Source organism: Homarus americanus, unplaced genomic scaffold (assembly GCF_018991925.1).
Source record: "Homarus americanus isolate GMGI-L3 unplaced genomic scaffold, GMGI_Hamer_2.0 scaffold54095, whole genome shotgun sequence".
In the NCBI taxonomy this organism is placed as follows: Eukaryota; Metazoa; Arthropoda; class Malacostraca; order Decapoda; family Nephropidae; genus Homarus; species Homarus americanus.
In genome coordinates this window covers 62,501-80,285 of record NW_024742051.1, presented here as the reverse complement: position 1 = coordinate 80,285, position 17,785 = coordinate 62,501, and the positions used below count along the sequence as shown (strand labels likewise).

The following is a 17,785-nucleotide window of genomic DNA, read 5'->3' as shown; positions in this document are numbered from 1 at the left end:
TGCACTGTGCTGTATGACCAATAATTGTACTGTACAAACGTAAAAATAGTTTATGTTCAAGAGAGTCTCAAGCAAGACGTTTCCTCCACTGAACAGACTCACAAACTGATTCCTTGGTGGGTAAGTGGAGTGGCTGATGGGCGCACCAAAAACTAGTTCCCTGTACTGCAATTATGTTAACTAAGTGTTAAAATGACTAATAATTTTAATATAAAACTTGGAAAAATATTGAATGACACAACCTTCTTGATATTTACTCCAATGGGAACGAATTTAAGCCCTAGAACCGATTATTGTATTGGCGGACTAATCTTCCAGCTGGTGAGCAAGCCAAAACATGTTGACACTTTTTCGTAAGAATTTCGTTAACCGAATTTTTGTTTGTTAACCGAAATGAAGATTCTTATGGAAGGTAATTCGTTAACCGAAGCGTTCGTTAACCGAGGGACCGCTGTATTTAATATAGTATGGGATTAATATTACTTGGTGTATAAATAAAACAAATACATTCATTATTAAATATATTTTTAGGTAAATATATACACACTGACATACACACATTCACTAAAAGTTAACAGGAAGTTTTGGTGTATAAATGAAGACATTCAGAAGGAACTTGGTGAAAGACAGACAGACAGAGGCATAGAGAGAGAGACAGACAGACAGACAGAGGCATAGAGAGAGACAGACAGTGAAAGACAGAGAAAGAGAGAGCTAAAAAGAGAGAGAGAGAGAGAGAGAGAGACATACATACAGAGAAATAAAGAAATTGTGTGAGAGAGAGACAAAGAGAGAGTGAGAGAAAGAGAGAGAGAATAATTATAAAATATATACGGTGTTACAATATAATCTTATACATTTAATAAACAAATTCTGGTTATTGCAACTTTTTCAAATAATTTTGGATGTGTTTAAAGAATATAAAATGCCATAATAATTTATTGTACATGTTGCAAGTTGGTTAGGTTAGGGTAGGGTAGGTTAGGTTAGGTTAGGTTTGGTTTGGTTAGGTTAGGGTAGGTTTGGTTAGGTTAGGTTAGGTTCGAGTTATATATAGACATTTATGAAGAATTAATTTATATGTTTTAATGTTTATACAGTATATGTGTTTAGATGTACAGTAAAACCTCTATTTAAAGGACTGTGGAAATGAAAGAACGTTATATCGAGGGTTCGTTAGATGTGAAACCTCCATCTAATGAACTATATAGAGATGAAAGTCCATTATATCGAGGATCTGTTAGATGTGAAACCCCCATTTAACGAACTATATAGAGATGAAAGTCCATTATATCGAGGGTTCGTTAGATGTGAAACCTCCATCTAACTAACTATATAGAGAGAAGTCCGCTATATGGAGTTTTCACTAAATAAAGAATTAATATATTAGATTCTTAAACATTCTAATGAAATATATTATATACATATATTATTAGAATGTCTCCTTATAATAATTTCATATAGTATAATAACATATAGTACAGTATACAGCGACTCCCCGACTTACGACCTACTCGACCTACGACCTGGATTTTGGTCCCTAACCCCGTCGTAAGTCTGGGAGAAGCTGTATTATAATGGTCTGTATATATTAGATTCTATTTTAATTTAAACACTTATATTGATGGTTAAATAGATTGATAGATGATAGATAGATAGATACATAAATTAATGGATACAGTTGATAGAAAGATAGATAGATGAAGATAAAGATAGTGCAGTTGATAAAGATAGATATATAGATAGATAGATAAAGATAAATATAGATAATTGGATAGATAGAGAGAGAGATAGATAGGAACAGAAGCTTCTATCCTCAGATTTCTTCATCAAGGGTAATGACAGAGGGACGGGAGGAATGGTTAAAGTCGTCCAGGTGGTTAGGGAGGCGTCTGGTGGGGGAGAGGGGGACGGTCTCTGAGAAGGTGGTGAGCCGTGGAGGGGTGCTGGAGAGGGCGGAGCTGTCGGTACGGTCGCTGGTGGTCCGTTCGTCCGTGTTGTCGGGGAGAGAAACGACGAATACCTTAGGGAGGAGCCGGGAGGAGGGCGCTGTGAGGGGGCGGGAGGAGTTGGGTGTCTTTTGGGATAGTCTACGGCCGTGGGTGGATCTCCTCCCGAAGGCGGAGACGATCTTCCGCCGTGCACCCGTGAGGAATATCCCCAATTCGATCCTGAAGTTTTCGCTGAAGGAGAAGATCAGAGAGTGAGTGAGGTGTCGGATTACCATGAGTAGGTTGGCCACGGCACGGAAGACCTCGACGGAGTAAGTGCCTCGGCAGTCTTCGGTCTCGGCATAAAAGACGATGTAGATGGTGATGGGCATGGTACACACGAAGAAGGTGGTGGAGATGGCCAGGGTGATGTAGATGCTGGAGTACGCTCGGCCTCGGGTTCTCGGGGTCGCCGCCGAGTTGTTTAGACGGCGCTGGATTAACCCGGCCACGATCCCTCCGTTGAACACCACGACTAATATGATGGGGATGATGAGGGACGCCAGGCCCCTTGCCACCCACGGTAACACCTCCCACGGGTTGTTACGGTCAAGGTTGTGGACTTCATCTTTGAGTATCCAAGACCCGTTCTCACAAGTCGGCTCCAGGAACTCTTTGCTGTCTTGGTGGTCGCTGTAGTTAACCGAGACCCCGGCGTTACCCAAGACCTCGCTCCCTCCTGCACCGTCGGTAGAACACATCACCTCCCCCGTCAGTAGGTGCTTCAGGTGGCTGCAGACACACACCACAATGGTAAAACAGAGACGAATCCTAAACACTCGACGACTCTGAACCTCTTGGAACCTCTTGAAGTTCCAGAGGGCGAGATACCTGTCGTAGGAGATCCACAGGATGATGAAGAGGGTGAAGGACTGGAACATGGAGAAGATGCTGAAGAAGAAGTGAGCGAAGTAGAAAGCCACGCCGTAGGAGTAGAGGCGGCAGCCGTTGACGGTGATGACCCTGGAGAGACTGACTAGCAACACTGCCACATCTGTCCCCAGGAGCAGCATGTAATACCTGTGGGAGTTGTAGGTGGGGTCAGCTTGGGGATGTTCAGGTGTGATTGATGTGTTTCTCTGTTTACGATTTTATATATTTGTACTGTATTTGTCTATTTACTCTGTCTACTATTTATTTATCAGTTAATATTACGATTACTTAGTCAATTTGTGTATCTCTTTATTTATAAAGAAACAATGATATTTTCAGTGTTTTTGAGGCTTCGTTACGTACCAGATTTTATGTATTTTACGGCAACTGTTTCATCTCGTGTACATGTAAACAAAACAGCTGAATCTACTCACTTATTCACAGGTCTGACCCTGAGCTTGGGTTTGCTGAGTATAATGAGGCCAATGGTGGTGATCAATACTCCGGTCACTATCACCATCGGCAGGAGGACCTCGTACGTCACAAATTGGATCATTGCGACTTCCTCTTCCTCTGAATCCATATCCGAGAGTGTGAAGTTTAGGGCACCAGTTACATTACCCAGGAAGTCGTATGGATTATTGTAAGAGTTGTCGTCATAGTCTGTAGTGGTGGTAGTGGTGGTGGTGTCTGTCGTGTAGTCCTGGGCCCTACTTGTGTTGGTCAGGAGGTCTGTTAGGCTACTGGCTTCAATGGTGCTATCTTCATAGTCTGTAGTGGTGGTAGTGGTGGTGGTGTCTGTCGTGTAGTCCTGGGCCCTACTTGTGTTGGTCAGGAGGCCTGTTAGGCTACTGGCTTCAATGGTGCTATCTTCATAGTCTGTAGTGCTGGTATTAGCCAGGAGGTCTTTCAGGCTACTGGTTTCACTGGTAGCATCTTCGTAGTCTGTAGTAGTAGTCGTAGTAGTAGACATGATCGTACTTCCTGTGTAGTCTAGTAAATCCACCAAGCTACTGCTGTCGCTGGTAGTACCCTCATACCCTATACTGGCGATATTAGCCTCGGTACTGATATTCCCCGATGAATTGGTCATTTTCGAGGCCTGTAAATAAAAGAAAATGGCATTACAGTTTACGGGAATCATGAGTTCAGACGATAACATTAGTCCCTGTGGTTGTGTGTGTGTGTGCCATCGAGGGAAGCATTGTTTAGGGTGAGAGAGAGAGAGTGTGTGTGTGTGTGTGTGTGTGTGTGTGTGTGTGTGTGTGTGTGTGTGTGTGTGTGTGTGTGTGTGTGTGTGTGTGTGTGTGTGTGTGTGTGTGTGTGTGTGTGTGTGTGTGTGTGTGTGTGTGTGTGTGTGTGTGTGTGTGTGTGTGTGTGTGTGTGTGTGTGTGTGTGTGTGTGTGTGTGTGTGTGTGTGTGTGTGTGTGTGTGTGTGTGTGTGTGTGTGTGTGTGTGTGTGTGTGTGTGTGTGTGTGTGTGTGTGTGTGTGTGTGTGTGTGAAAAAAGGTGTGTGTGTGTGTGTGTGTGTGTGTGTGTGTGTGTGTGTGTGTGCGTGCGTGCGTGCGTGCGTGTTTTCAAACTACTAGTACAGGTTTTTAAATATAGTATGTTCTCTCTATCTCTCTCTTTCTCTCCACAATGAGATATATAAATGCAAAAAGACACCAATATCATTCTCATTTGCGCACCTCAGATAATTCTGCGATCGTGTAACTCAGAATTAATTGTATCCCAAAGATTAGAGTTGGGGGGGGGTGAGGATGGAGTGGGAGAAGGTGAGGGGAGAGGGAGGGAGGGAGGGGTGAGGATGAAAGGGGGAGTGGGAGAAGTGGTAGGGTGGGTGAGGGTGAGAGAAGAGGGGGAGGATGAGATACGAGGTAAGGAGGAGTGATGAGGGAGGGAGAGAATGATAGAGGAGGGAGAACTTGAGGGAGGAAGGATGGAGAGAATGAAAGAGGATGAGGGGAAGGGGGGAGAAGGTGATATTGACAAAGTGTGAGAGATGGAGGAGAGAGAGAGGATGTTTGTACAAAGAGTTATCTCTTGTTATGATAAAATCTGGCCTGACCACCTGAGTTTTTACCTGTGATGGTATGTTGGTCCTAATTACAGGTGTGTTGTTATTATTATTATTATTTTTGTCATTAGTATTTGTGTTATTATTATTATTATTATTATTGTTGCTGTTATTGTTATTATTGTTTTTATTATTACAGGTATTATTATTATTAATAGAAAAATCACATTGCAGTAATTATCTCACTAAATTCTTAATAATTAAAGTTTGATAAATTATACAAATGTTAATGATAATTGTTACCTTCATTACTCTTGGGATCATCTGCCATACACCTGTGCAGATTAACAGGTATGTAGGAGACAAGGTGTCCACAGGTGTGTTCTATAAGACAGGTGTAGAGAAGTTTGATATCTACAGGTGTGTACTGTATATATGACAGATTTAGATTTGTCTACAGGTGTATATATATGACAGATTTGCAAGTTCTGACAGGTGTGTGTATATACAGTACATTAACTACCACTATTAACTAACCTTACAGGCATTTATACTTGGTCTAAACTACTGTACTGTAATCTAAAGGTTTATGTTTCCCACAGCTGTAACTTTGTACTGTATTTTGCACGTTGGTTACTGTATCAAACTGTAATTACTTATATCACTCACTTTGAGGTTCAGTTTCCGTGGGTTCAAACAGTCACTGTATCTGCATCCCAATTTCTAATTTTTTGCTGTATTTCAATTGTTAGGTTACTGTATTATACTGTATTTCAATCACTGGTTACCATACTATATTTCAATCATTAGGTTACTGTATTATCCTGTATTTCAATCACATCATGTAATGTTTAATTTCGTTACATGAAAACTGTATCTGCGTGTTACTTATGTCGGTTCAGCACAGAGACGAACTCTTATCTGGGGTTGTGTGATAAATACTTTGATTGTGGTATTTTCTGTTTACACTGGCGTTTGTTATACACACACAGGGCTCGGAACTGTCTGGCCAGTGTGTGGGTAACTCGTAATGCTAGTCGTGGCTGTTGTACTTGTAGTGGATGTTGCGTTACGATGTTGGCTGCACGTTCGTCACACACACACACGGCTCGGAAATGTCTGGCTGGTGTATCTAGAGGGGAAGTGATTATTATGGGGGGGTGCAAGAAACCGGGTTGGCAAGGGGTGGATACAATATTGGGGGAGGGAAGGAAAGGGGAGCGGAGAGGGATATAGCTCGGGAGAAAGAGGAAAGGAGAGGAAAGGAAGATAAACATACACAATGGAGAGATGGGGGGGAGAACTGGGGCTAAAGGGAGGGGAGACATGGAGGGGGAGGGGGGAGAGGATGTGGGGGTGACCACTGTTGTCGGTAAATCCAGAGAGTTGTCAGTACAGGATGTCAGATGATATTAAACATATAGTATTGCTTCAGGGGGAGAGATAGAGAATAAATGTCACGTGCCAGATGGTGGAGTGATGATGGTGACAAGTGTTGCAACAGTAAGTTCAAGTGTTGCAAAAATGAATTGGCTGTGTTGCAACAATGAATGTAAGTGTTACAATAGTGACGAAGTGTTGCAAAAATGAATTGGCTGTGTTGCAAGAATGAATGTACTGGAATTGTCGCCCCTTAGGCCCCGTTGTGGGTCGATGACCTATGCCCGGGTGGGCTATTCCCCATAAAAAAACAAGCAAACAAACAAACAAAAACAGTGTCTTGAAGAGTTGCAAGAATTCATGTAATTATTGCAGTGATGACTATAATTGTTGCAACTGTATACGGAAATGCTGCAACTGCCAGCCATACCACCACATGACATTTATCACTATTGTTTTTGTTGATTTTCTTGACTACAATTATTATTATTGTGTATACTTGTGTACGTGTGTGTGTGTGTGTGTGTGTGTCTGTACGTGTGTTTTTTGTTACATTTCATTAGAATTTTATGTTTCAGGGAAAAAAGTTTTCCTGAATCTCGAGAACTGAAGAAAATTTTCCTTTTTGACGATTAGTGAAGAAATGATTATGTCGGTACAAGGAAAAGTTGATATTAATTAATTACCTTTGTTTGATAGATAGATGGATGGTTCTTGGTATATACTTTATTCAGTAAATATCTGTTATTGATTTACCCTCTTTTCTTCTCTTCTCTCTTATATAATTTACCCATGAACTTATATCATTTTCTTTAAATCGACTAAATTTATGTTCCCTCATTTTTGTTTGTTTGTTCATAAGGACCCCATAGTTCACACACACACACACACACACACACACACACACACACACACCCACCCACCCACTCACACACCTCCTCCCCCTCCTCCCCACACCCCTCCTCCCCACACCCCTCCTCCCCCACACCCTCCTCCCCTCCCACACACTCCTCCTCCACACCCCTCCTCCTCACACCTCCTCCCCCCTCCTCCCCCACACCCCTCCTCCCCCACCCCTCCTCCCCCACCCCTCACCCCTCCTCCCCACACCCTCTCCTCCACCCTCCCACCCCCCTCCTCCCCACCCTCCTCCCCACACCTCCTCCACCCCTCCTCCCCCACACCCTCCTCCCCCCCACACCCTCCTCCCCCACACCCCTCCTCCCCCCCACCCCTCCTCCCCACACCCCTCCTCCCCCACACCCCTCCTCCTCCACACACAGGTTAAATAAAACATTCTCCAATACTCTAGGATATATTGTATTGTCATTAATTCTTATATACAAACAGTTAGGGTGACACAGTTTACCAGTGAACGCTCCTTACACCTGTCACGCCCAGGTAAAGGGTGTCACCATTCCTGTCATTAATTACAGATGGTTACCTGTTGATTAGTGCCCCTTCCCTAATTTATTTCACCTGATTATTAAACTCTGTTGTAACCTGTGGAAGTTAGGTTAGGTTAGTACTGTGCTAGGTTAGATTAGGTTAAGTTATGTGAGATTAGTATTAGGTTAGGTTAGTACAGTGTTAGATTAGATTTGGTTAAGTTAGGGCAGGTTAGATTAGCAATTAAGTTAGGTTAAGTTAGGTTTGGTTAGTATTTTTTTTTAGGTAAGTTAGGTTAGGTTAGGGTAGCATGAGATTAAATTTTGTTAGTATTTGGTTAAGGTAGCTTCAGGTTAAGTTAGGTTAGATTACGTTAGGTTAGGTTAGGTTAGCTTAAGGGTGGTTAATCTTTAGGTTCGGTTAGCTGGGATTAGCTGGGGGAGGAGCTAATTTTCAGGTGATCCTTACAAATATTTATATATATTTATAAATTTCTTTAAAACGTAGATAACAAAGAGAGGGCTTCCTATAGGGTGTTGTGGTGGTGGTAATTGTGGTTGTTGTGGTTTTGAGGGTGGTAGTTGTGGTTGTGTTGGTTGTGGTTGTTGTAAAGGAGTTCATTTTGGTTGTGAGGGTGGTATTTGTGGTTGTGAGGGTGGTGTGGTTGTACAGTTATCATTGTTGTCGTGATGCATATTGTGTTAAGAACTAAATTGGTTGTTGTAGTTGTGAAGTCTGTCTTGCACAACTAATGGTGGTGGTTGTGGATTTGAATATTTATATTATGCTTGTGAATGTGGTGGTTATATTGGTTGTAGTAGTTGTGGTTGTTATAAAGAATTGTGGTTGGGTGTTGTGGTTGTGGTTCTGAGGGCAATTGTTGTTATTTTAATGGTTGTTGTTTTGGTTGTGAAATAGAAGGGAGGAATCACTTGTCTCCGCCCACTGCATCGACAGCCAATCAAATCGCTTGAAATTGACACACCCCCTTGCTCCACCCACAGTCATCAGCCAATCAAATCGCTTGAAAATGACACACTACCTTGCTCCACCCACAGTCATCAGCCAATCAAATCGCTTGAAATTGACACACTACCTTGCTCCACCCACAGTCATCAGCCAATCAAATCGCTTGAAATTGACACACTACCTTGCTCCACCCACAGTCATCAGCCAATCAAATCGCTTGAAATTGACACACTACCTTGCTCCACCCACAGTCATCAGCCAATCAAGTTGCTTGAAATTGACACCCCCTTGCTCCACCCACTGCATCACTTATGAGACACCCTGTATATGTATCCACCACCTATGAGACACCCTGTGCATAATAAGCACACAAAATAAACAAATAAACAAACAAACAAATGACTAGAATTAATACGAGAGTTTGGGAGCATCAGACAGGTCATAGCGTCGCCCAATCAGGTTACACGTACACCCAAAAGCTCGATTCTAATTGGCTGTTTGGGTAGTAAGTGACTTGTGTGATGCTCTTAACAGACTTTTATCATTTCTTTATATCACCAGCAGTTGATAGACAGACAGACAGACAGAAAGACAGACAGACAGAAAGACAGACAGACAGAAAGACAGACAGACCGATAAAATTGCAAGATCTATAAAGGTTTAATTGGAGTCGCTGTATATATATATATATTATGAAATTGGCGTTTATGTCGACTAAAAGCGAAAGATTGGATAAAAATTCCACATGAAGATTGGAAAAATTGGAATTAGGAGATTGTAGGATTGGAAGAATTTTGTAGGATTCAATTGTGTGTTTGGGATAAAGATTTGTGTAGGATTGGAAGGATTTTGTAGGATTCAAATACTTGTGTGGGATTGGAAGCATTAAAGGATTATATACGATTGGAAAGATTGGGAGATAGAAGAACAAATCACATTAGAATGATTATATAAACCTGTTATAGTAGAGATTAGATGTGATTAGCTATTTACAAAGGTGGGAGGAATAATGATTGTGGATTGGAAACCAGTATATTAAGGAGATTGGTAAAATGACTTGTGTAAGATTAGCTAAAAGATTTGAATACCTGTTGAAGATTAGGTAAAGATTAGCTAAATAGAATCCATGAAGAATTAGATTAAAATAACTTGGATGGGAGTAGAGATTAGCAGATTGGAAAAAGGGATTATATATGTACAATGGGTAAATTTATATAAGATTGGGTCATAATCACCTTTAAGAGAGATTGGATAAAAGATTGGAAATTGTCTGTGGCTCACTGTAGGAGGATTGTAAGAGCCAAAGATTAGGTGCAAATCAGTATAGAGATTTAAACACTTTTAGATCAAAGATTGAAATCTAATCAGAAGTTTAGTTTTGTGATCAAGAATTGAATCCTTGATCAAAGATTCAAATATGATCAAAAACCTAATTTACAATCAGAGATTTAAACTATCATAAAAAGATTGGAATATAACCTGATTAAATATGTTTCATAATCAGTTATAACAGTCCAATTATGATCTAGACTTTGATCAGCTAATCTCGTGATCGAGCTTGAACTTACAATCAAAAAATAGACCCTAAGAACATTGCCTCACTTAATGCTAATCACATTATGATGTAGAAATAACAGAAGAAATTATTAATATTATTATTATCATCGTCATTGCCGACATACGTTTCATTTCCTGCCGTTAACAACACATCCATAAAATGTCATCCAAGTCACAAAATGGATGAAAATACTAATGTTTTTCCATAATTCTCTTTGATATCATTACCTAGATAGCTTTTGTTTCATGTGGTATATAATTATGTATTTGTTTTCAAGCATTTATTTGTTTTCTTTGTAATAATTTGTATGTTGATCTCTATAATTATTTCGCGTATTATTGTACTCTGTGTAATTTTCTCCATGCTTAGATTAGCTTTTGTTTTATAGGGAATATAAGGATTAGCATCTGTTTTATAGGGAATATAAGGATTGTGTATTTATTCACTCTTTTATTTTTGATTTTGTGTATTTTTTTCCATTAGTTATTCAATAGTTACCATATCCACCTCTTTCCTCTTTTCCTCCATACAAGCAGAAGTTCCATCACCAGATGTAAACATTGTATCCTGTATCTGTCCCCAAACTGTCCTTTTTCCACGCATTTTCCTCCTCATCAAACTGTCCTTTTTCCAAATATTTTCCTCCTCGTCAAACTCCTTTTTCCACATATTTTTCTCCTCATCAAACTGTCCTTTTCCATGTATTTTCCTCCATGCCCCGGGAAATAAAATCACTAATACATCTTCATTGTAGCTACTGTATAATTTATTAATCGATGACTTTATAACTAATGTATTTTGTATCAGTAACTTCAATCGCGTTCCATATTTTTTCCTCTATGGAGTTTCGACGAAGCACTTAAATTCTAAACTTGATTTTCCTTTTGTCTGTCTCGTGACGTCACCGAACACCATGTAAATATGACGTATTAATACTAACGTTATCAACACACAACATCAAAACTGTGTCCTTTGTGGAGGTGAATAATTTTGTCATTTACGAACACTAATGAAAAATAAGTTGTCTAATCATGTCTGTATTTTAACGAACGAACACTAATGATAAATAAGTTAATGTCTGATTTATGTCTATTTTAGCGTACAAACACCAATTGAAAAAATAAATAATGTCCGATTTATGTCTATATTTTAACGTACGAACACCAATGGAAAATAAGTTGTCTAATTCATGTCTATATTTTAACGTACAAACACCAATGAAAAATAAGATAATGTCTGATTCATGTCTACTTGTTAACATACGAACACTCATGATAAATAAGTTAATGCCTCTCTAAAATATCTCTAGATGTCAACTGGAGTGAAAATATAGCCCCAAAAAATAGGAAATACATCTTTAATGCCCATAGTTCTTATGTGTCATCACTCTCTATTCACACAAGCTAAAGGTCCACTCACTGTGCTATTTAACCATTATCTAATAGCCATATACTGTTGCTATTTTATCTTAAGGTGTTACATGAAAGACTACTAGCTAATAGCTTCTCTAATTACCATTACCTGAGGGTTTAAAAGCACCTCAGATTACCTGTGTGTTCAGCCCAGGTGTTACTCAAACTAATTATGAGCATCACAGGATACAGATAGGCCTTTGTAACAGTCTGTAACGTAATGTACTGAATTTTTTCCTTATTTTCCAAGGGAGGGCTCTGTCAGGTTATGCCCTTCTGCCCTTAGTTTTACCCATTAATATCTCCACCATTATGCCTTGGCTCTCCTACCCTTAGTTTTGCCCATTAATATCTACTATTATCCTCTGACCCTCCTACCCTTAGTTTTACCCATTAATACCCCTACCATTACCCCCTTCATTCATAAATATATAACCAAAGTCTCTCATATGTCTGTTTTCCATAAATTTCCATAATTTTTCACATTGTTGCAACTAATTTAACCGTTCTTCGTAATTGTTGTCGTTCCGTTCTCGTTATATTTTTCCGTGTTCCTGTGTTCCTGTTGTCCAAGGTTCCGCCGGGCCCCTGTAGTCGAGGGTCTAAGAAATGACGCAGGAGTTCCGTTTGCCGCTGCTCTTCTGTCTAATGTGGTGAAGGTGGGAGAGTTGGGCTGGGGTGATCTGCATACCCACGTTAGGCATGGACTGTCGCCTCCTCTTGACTGCAGGACTGAGGGCGTACCTGTCAGTGGAAGGTTAATTAGTCTCGTAACTTGATTTGAGGATTTGTTGGTCACTTAATCTAATCTAATCTAACCTGTGACCAAACTTTACCTTACCTAATCTTCTGTACCACTAACCTAACTTAATCTAACCTAACCTAACGTAACCTAACCTAATCTGCCACTAACCAAACCTAATCAAATCAAATCTTCCTCATACTCTTCATGATTCATTTCCTCCACCCACCCGCCTACCCACCCACTCACTCATCCACCCACCTGATCTTAGCTTGGTTGAGTAGTTCCTTGAAGATATGCAATACATTTAGGTTGTCCTTGGCGCTGGCCTCGAGGAACCCGCCCTCCCAGTTTACGAGGACGATGGTTTCGGCGGTTTCGAGGGGCACCGCACGCTGGTCCTCGAGATCGGTCTTGTTGCCCACTACCACGATAGGGACATTTTGTTTCTTCGTTTGGAGGATGAACTCTCGAAGATGGCGGATCTATGGGGTGGTATGTTTGTGAGAGAGAGAGAGAGAGAGAGAGAGAGAGAGAGAGAGAGATTCACTTTTTTAGGTGGTTAGGCATAATGTGAGATTGATAGATAGATAGCTAAGTAGATAGATAGATAGGTAGATAGTTGGATAGATAAAATAGAGAGAAACACAAAATATCCCTCAACATACATAAACTGACTCAAGAGACACGCCCCTATGTAAACACACATACCCCTGGAGACAGATGAAAACACATACCTCGAGCCCTTTGGACATAGGACGTGGGGACACCCTCGGATATGAAAACTAACCTCTGGAGTTCTGGACACGGGTGATTAGGACATACGGACACTCACCTTGGATATGAAAACTAACCTCTGGAGTCTGGACACATTAAGACATACGGACACTCAGCTTGGATATTAAAACTTACCTCTGGAGTCTGGACACGGGTCATTAGGATATTCGGACACTTACCTCCTCGAAGGATTCTGCGTCGGTGATCGAGTAGACTAAAATGAAGGCATCCGCTGTGTTGACCGACAATTCTCTCATAGCAGGGAACTCATATGATCCCGACGTGTCCAGTATGTCCAATGTGAGGGACATGCCAGATACCTGAGGACATAGAAGGTGATTAGGACAAGTCGGATGTTTTTGGGGGATGGGAAATGGATTTGTAAGGGATTGACTGTGTTTTTGTCTCTTATATCCAGCAACCGGTTTGTCTACCAGTCCCTAGATGATCCTTGAAAATTTACCTCACCCTCCAAATCCCTACCACAGCCTCCAAAACCCACCTCACCCTCTACCCGCCTCACCCTCCAAAACCCACCTCATCCTCCAAAACCCACCTCACCCTCCAAAACCCACCTCATCCTCCAAAACCCACCACGCCCTCCAAAACCCACCTCATACTCTCCATGATGCATCTCCTCAATCGTCCTGGTATACTTGGAGGTGAAAGAATCATACAGAAACTGGTTGATGATCGCAGTCTTGCCCACTTTAGCCGCTCCCATCACCACCACCCTATATCTCCGCTTCTTTGGGTTGTCTCCGTCTTTCTCCGCTGACGAGGAGGCCGCCCCGTTGCTCGTGCCGGCCCCTGGGTCACCCGCGCCCCGTGAGGATGTCCCTGCTAGTGCTCCTGCCGCTGTTGCTCCTTCTACAGCTGTGTCCTCATCCTTACTGACGGGTGAAGGCTGGAAGACAGATTTGTGCGTGAGTGAGAGAGAGAGAGAGAGTATAGAGTTAGAGAGAGAGAGAGTGTATAGTAAGAGAGTAAGTGAGAGAGTGTAAAGTGAGTGGGCAAGAGAGAGAAATTGATAGAGTTTGAAAGTGTAGAGAGAGAGTTTTTGAGTGTAGAAAGCATTCACAAGCATCACCATGGCAATGTCAAAAGCATTCACAAGTATCACCATGGCAACATCAGAAGCATTCACAAGCATCACCATGGCAACATCAGAAGCACTCAAAAGCATCACCATGGCAATGTCAGAAGCCATTACAAGCATTACCATGGCAACCTCACAAGATATAATTTTAAGCTTTGAAGAAGAAGAAGAGAGAGAAGGAGAAGAAGAAGAAGAGGAGAGAGAAGGAGAAGAAGAAGAGGAGAGAGAAGGAGAAGAAGAAGAGGAGAGAGAAGGACAAGAAGAAGAAGAGGAGAGAGATGGAGCAGTAGACAAAGAAAGAAAAAGAGAGACATAAATAGAGAAGGAAAGAGACAGAAATAAAAGAGGGCATGAGAGAGAGACAGTGAGAAAGAAAAGACAGACAGAGAGAGAGACAGGATGAGAAAGATACAGACAGACAATCAAAAAGAAAGACAGACAGAAAGACAGAAAGGATGAGAGAGACAGATACAGACAGACAAATAGACAGAAATACAGACAGACAAACAGAAAAAGCACACATAATAAAAATAATCACAAAAAACACATGCAGTTAATCAGTCACTTGTCGTCATCACTTCAGGCATAAAAAAAACACAAAAAACACCAATTCTTCACCATCGATTTTTTTTTTCAATCACAAGAAGGAAAATTAATTGGTCAAGATGTCTGTCATGTGATGGTGGAAATGTCCCGTTTTTTTCTGTTTTTTATTGATTTTTCTGTTTGGTTTCGTTTTTTGGGGTTTAATTTTGTTTTATGTTCCCTAATTGAACCCACTTTCCCCACTCACCCAAACATAATACCCACCCACACCCACCCACCACCCACCCACCCATTCAGCCCACCCATTCATCCACTACCACCACACCCAATCAATCATCACTCCCTATTCAGCACACCCCACCAGCACCCCACCCCACCCCACCCCACCCCACACAAAACCCCGCACCCCACCCCACAAGCCCACACTTCCCACAAAACCCCACACTCCCACCCACAAAAAACCCCACCCCACCCATCAACACACTCGTCACCGTGGGAGGTTAAAAAAATTAATCCCTCTGGACCGTTATGTTAATTTACATTGGAGATTGACGCTGTATTTTTCTCTTTGTGTTCAGTGGCTGAGAGGAAAATGGCGTAGCTCGTCAATAGGGGATGATTTACTTACTGAAAATTGGTAAAATTCGGTGTAATTACCAGTCTAAGGGTCTGTATTTCCGAAGAGTTAAATATAATTAATCGTGATAATGTATGTTTGTAGTTAATTCGATTTAGGTTCAGAAATTATATATGTTTAAAAGATTCTGTAGTCATAATTATGTGTAAGTTATTTATTTTCTATGTAATTTGTTTGTTGTTGATTAATTATTTTTGTATCTTTGGTCAGTTTGGGTCACCTGAATATTAACCCCTTAGCTTATTTCACCTAATGATTAACCACCCTAATGCTAGCCTAACCAAACTTAATCTAACCTAACCTCACTCAACCCAACCAAACTAACCCAACCTAACCTATCCTAACCCCCTAATAAGCTGGGGGGCCTAATCTTCAGGTGATCCATGGATAATCTTCTGTTATGGGGAATCGTCATAAAAACCTCAATGTGTTCAGCCCTAGGGTTCGTATATCAAGTATTAACACACACACACACACACACACACCCCTTTAATTATATTCTTTATAGGTATTGCAGTAAATTACAAAATATATTACAGGTATATAATTTATCAGTATTTTTTTTTATAAACTAATTTTAAATTCTAGTGGACAAGGATATTAATCTAGCAGTCAATTTTTAACTCTTGACTGAAAGATTTTAAAAACACCCATTGCATTTTGTAGTGCTAATATGCAATAGATTATATACATTAGTCTATAAAAATACATTAGATTATATACATTACTCTATAAAAATACAATAGATTATAAACATTAGTCTATAAAAATACAATAGATTATAACATTAGTCTATAAAAATACAATAGATTATAACATTAGTCTATAAAAATACAATAGATTATATCATTAGTCTATAAAAATACAATAGATTATATACATTAGTCTATAAAAATACAATAGATTATATACATCAATAAATACATCACCTATAATATTAACTGGCAATTTAGCTTAAGAAAATTGCACTGAGCGGTAAGTATTAAATCGCATTTGAGTAACTCATTAGCATAAATATTTCACTCATTATAATTAGAAAGTCATTAATACCATTTTGATGTCATCCTCTCGGGGTAATTTGTGTTTTTGAAATGATGCTAATTACCTCTGGGGGGGTAATTAGTGCTGGCAAGGAGGTGTTAAATGTTAATGGCCGGTGAAATTAGTGAGTTAGTGAGGTGATTTTACTCTCTCTCTCTCTCTCTCTCTCTCTCTCTCTCTCTCTCTCTCTCTCTCTCTCTCTCTCTTTGTCAATACTATCTGCATCTCCTTCCCTTTCCCTCCCCCTCTCTCATTCCCTCTCCTTGCTGTTTCCTCTTCTCCCTCTCTCTCATTCCCTCTCCTCACTGTTCCCTCTCCTCCCTCTCCCTTCTCTCACCTCCTATCAGTTATCACCATGTTGACAGATTATCACCATTATTATAGATTATCACCATTATTACAGATTATCACCATGTTGATAGTAATAATGACATAATAACACCTTTAACTTAGTAATTATCAGCAAATTATATCAATAATTCTGATTATCTCCAGTACATGAGGGGTTGTATATATAATTCATATAATCGTCAGTCTGTCTGTATAAATAAGTATTAATTTACTGGGTTGGCCGGATAGGTTAAATTAATTGATTAGAAGCCAGGTAGACTTACCTTAGAAGCCAGATGGTTAGTGGATAAGCCAAATAGGGTTACTGTAGAAGCCAGATGGTTAGTGGATAAGCCAAATAGGGTTACTGTAGAAGCCAGATAGATTAGTGAATAGAGAGATAATAGAATAAGCCAAGCCAGATGAGATTAGAAGTCAGATAGCCAATTGATGGCCAAGCCAGATAGAGGTAGTTTACTGAAGAGATAACCTTTAAGCCAGATGGGATAGCAATAAATTGCCTTTAAGCCGGATGGGATAGCAATAAGTAGCCCTTAAGCCGGATGGGATAGCAATAAATAGACCATAAGCCGGATGGGATAGCAATAAATAGCCCTTAAGCCGGATGGGATAGCAATAAATAGCCCTTAAGCCGCATGGGATAGCAATAAATAGCCCTTAAGCCGGATGGGATAGCAATAAATAGCTCTTAAGCCGGATGGGATAGCAATAAATAGCAAATAGTTAATAAAATTATCTCACCCTATCTTCCTCATACAGGGCCGGCTAGATTGGAGGGATTAGGGAGTTGTAGAGGGATTGGAGGAAGGATTAGGGAGTTGTAGAGGGATTGGAGGAAGGATTAGGGAGTTGTAGAGGGATTAGAGGAAGGATTAGGGAGTTGTAGAGGGATTAGGGAGTAGGGATATGATTGGAGGTAGGATTAGGGATGATATTGTGACCAGGATTAGGATAGGATTAGGGATTGGAAGGAAGAATTAAATATGAAAGATTATCCTAA

General features: G+C 40.4%; 2 protein-coding genes across 8 annotated transcripts in view; both read right to left on the bottom strand.

Moving 5' to 3' along the window:
- Positions 1 to 508: 508 nt before the first annotated feature.
- LOC121876452 lies at positions 509 to 6,040 on the bottom strand. Of its 3 annotated transcripts, XM_042381547.1 has the most exons (4): positions 5,188 to 5,494; positions 3,735 to 3,966; positions 3,299 to 3,626; positions 509 to 3,011 (listed from the first exon to the last, which is right to left on the bottom strand). In XM_042381547.1, exons 1-4 carry the CDS (start codon positions 5,206 to 5,208, stop codon positions 1,817 to 1,819), a joined length of 1,776 nt encoding a protein of 591 aa, XP_042237481.1. In that variant the 5' UTR covers positions 5,209 to 5,494; the 3' UTR covers positions 509 to 1,816. The 3 variants fall into 3 exon arrangements, with proteins under 3 accessions (XP_042237481.1, XP_042237480.1, XP_042237479.1); XM_042381546.1 differs by lacking the exon at positions 5,188 to 5,494 and adding an exon at positions 5,554 to 6,040 and having other exon boundaries at positions 3,299 to 3,966; XM_042381545.1 differs by having other exon boundaries at positions 3,299 to 3,966; positions 5,188 to 5,396.
- A 4,577-nt stretch (positions 6,041 to 10,617) lies between these two features.
- LOC121876451 (ras-related protein Rap-1b-like) overlaps positions 10,618 to 17,785 on the bottom strand; it is a 61,795-nt gene continuing 54,627 nt past the window's right edge. For 4 of the 5 annotated variants that reach the window (XM_042381541.1, XM_042381540.1, XM_042381543.1 and 1 more), the window contains exons 4-8: positions 17,527 to 17,550; positions 13,725 to 14,018; positions 13,291 to 13,431; positions 12,596 to 12,819; positions 10,618 to 12,336 (exon numbers count right to left, since the gene is read on the bottom strand). In XM_042381541.1, coding sequence (XP_042237475.1) covers positions 12,195 to 12,336; positions 12,596 to 12,819; positions 13,291 to 13,431; positions 13,725 to 14,018; positions 17,527 to 17,550 — 825 coding nt within the window. In that variant the 3' untranslated portion in view covers positions 10,618 to 12,194. The remainder of the gene's footprint in view (positions 12,337 to 12,595; positions 12,820 to 13,290; positions 13,432 to 13,724; positions 14,019 to 17,526; positions 17,551 to 17,785) is intronic. The other variant, XM_042381544.1, reaches the window with a different exon arrangement.

What these genes read in the sequence shown, in the direction of transcription:
- LOC121876452 (XM_042381545.1), bottom strand. Translation starts at nt 5,208, where the DNA reads ATGATCCCAAGAGTAATGAAG. An exon ending in TGATCCCAAGAGTAATGAAG is followed by an intron (nt 3,967 to 5,187) that starts GTAACAATTATC and finishes TTTTATTTACAG; the next exon opens with GCCTCGAAAATGACCAATTC. An exon ending in AGGGTCAGACCTGTGAATAA is followed by an intron (nt 3,012 to 3,298) that starts GTGAGTAGATTC and finishes CAACTCCCACAG; the next exon opens with GTATTACATGCTGCTCCTGG.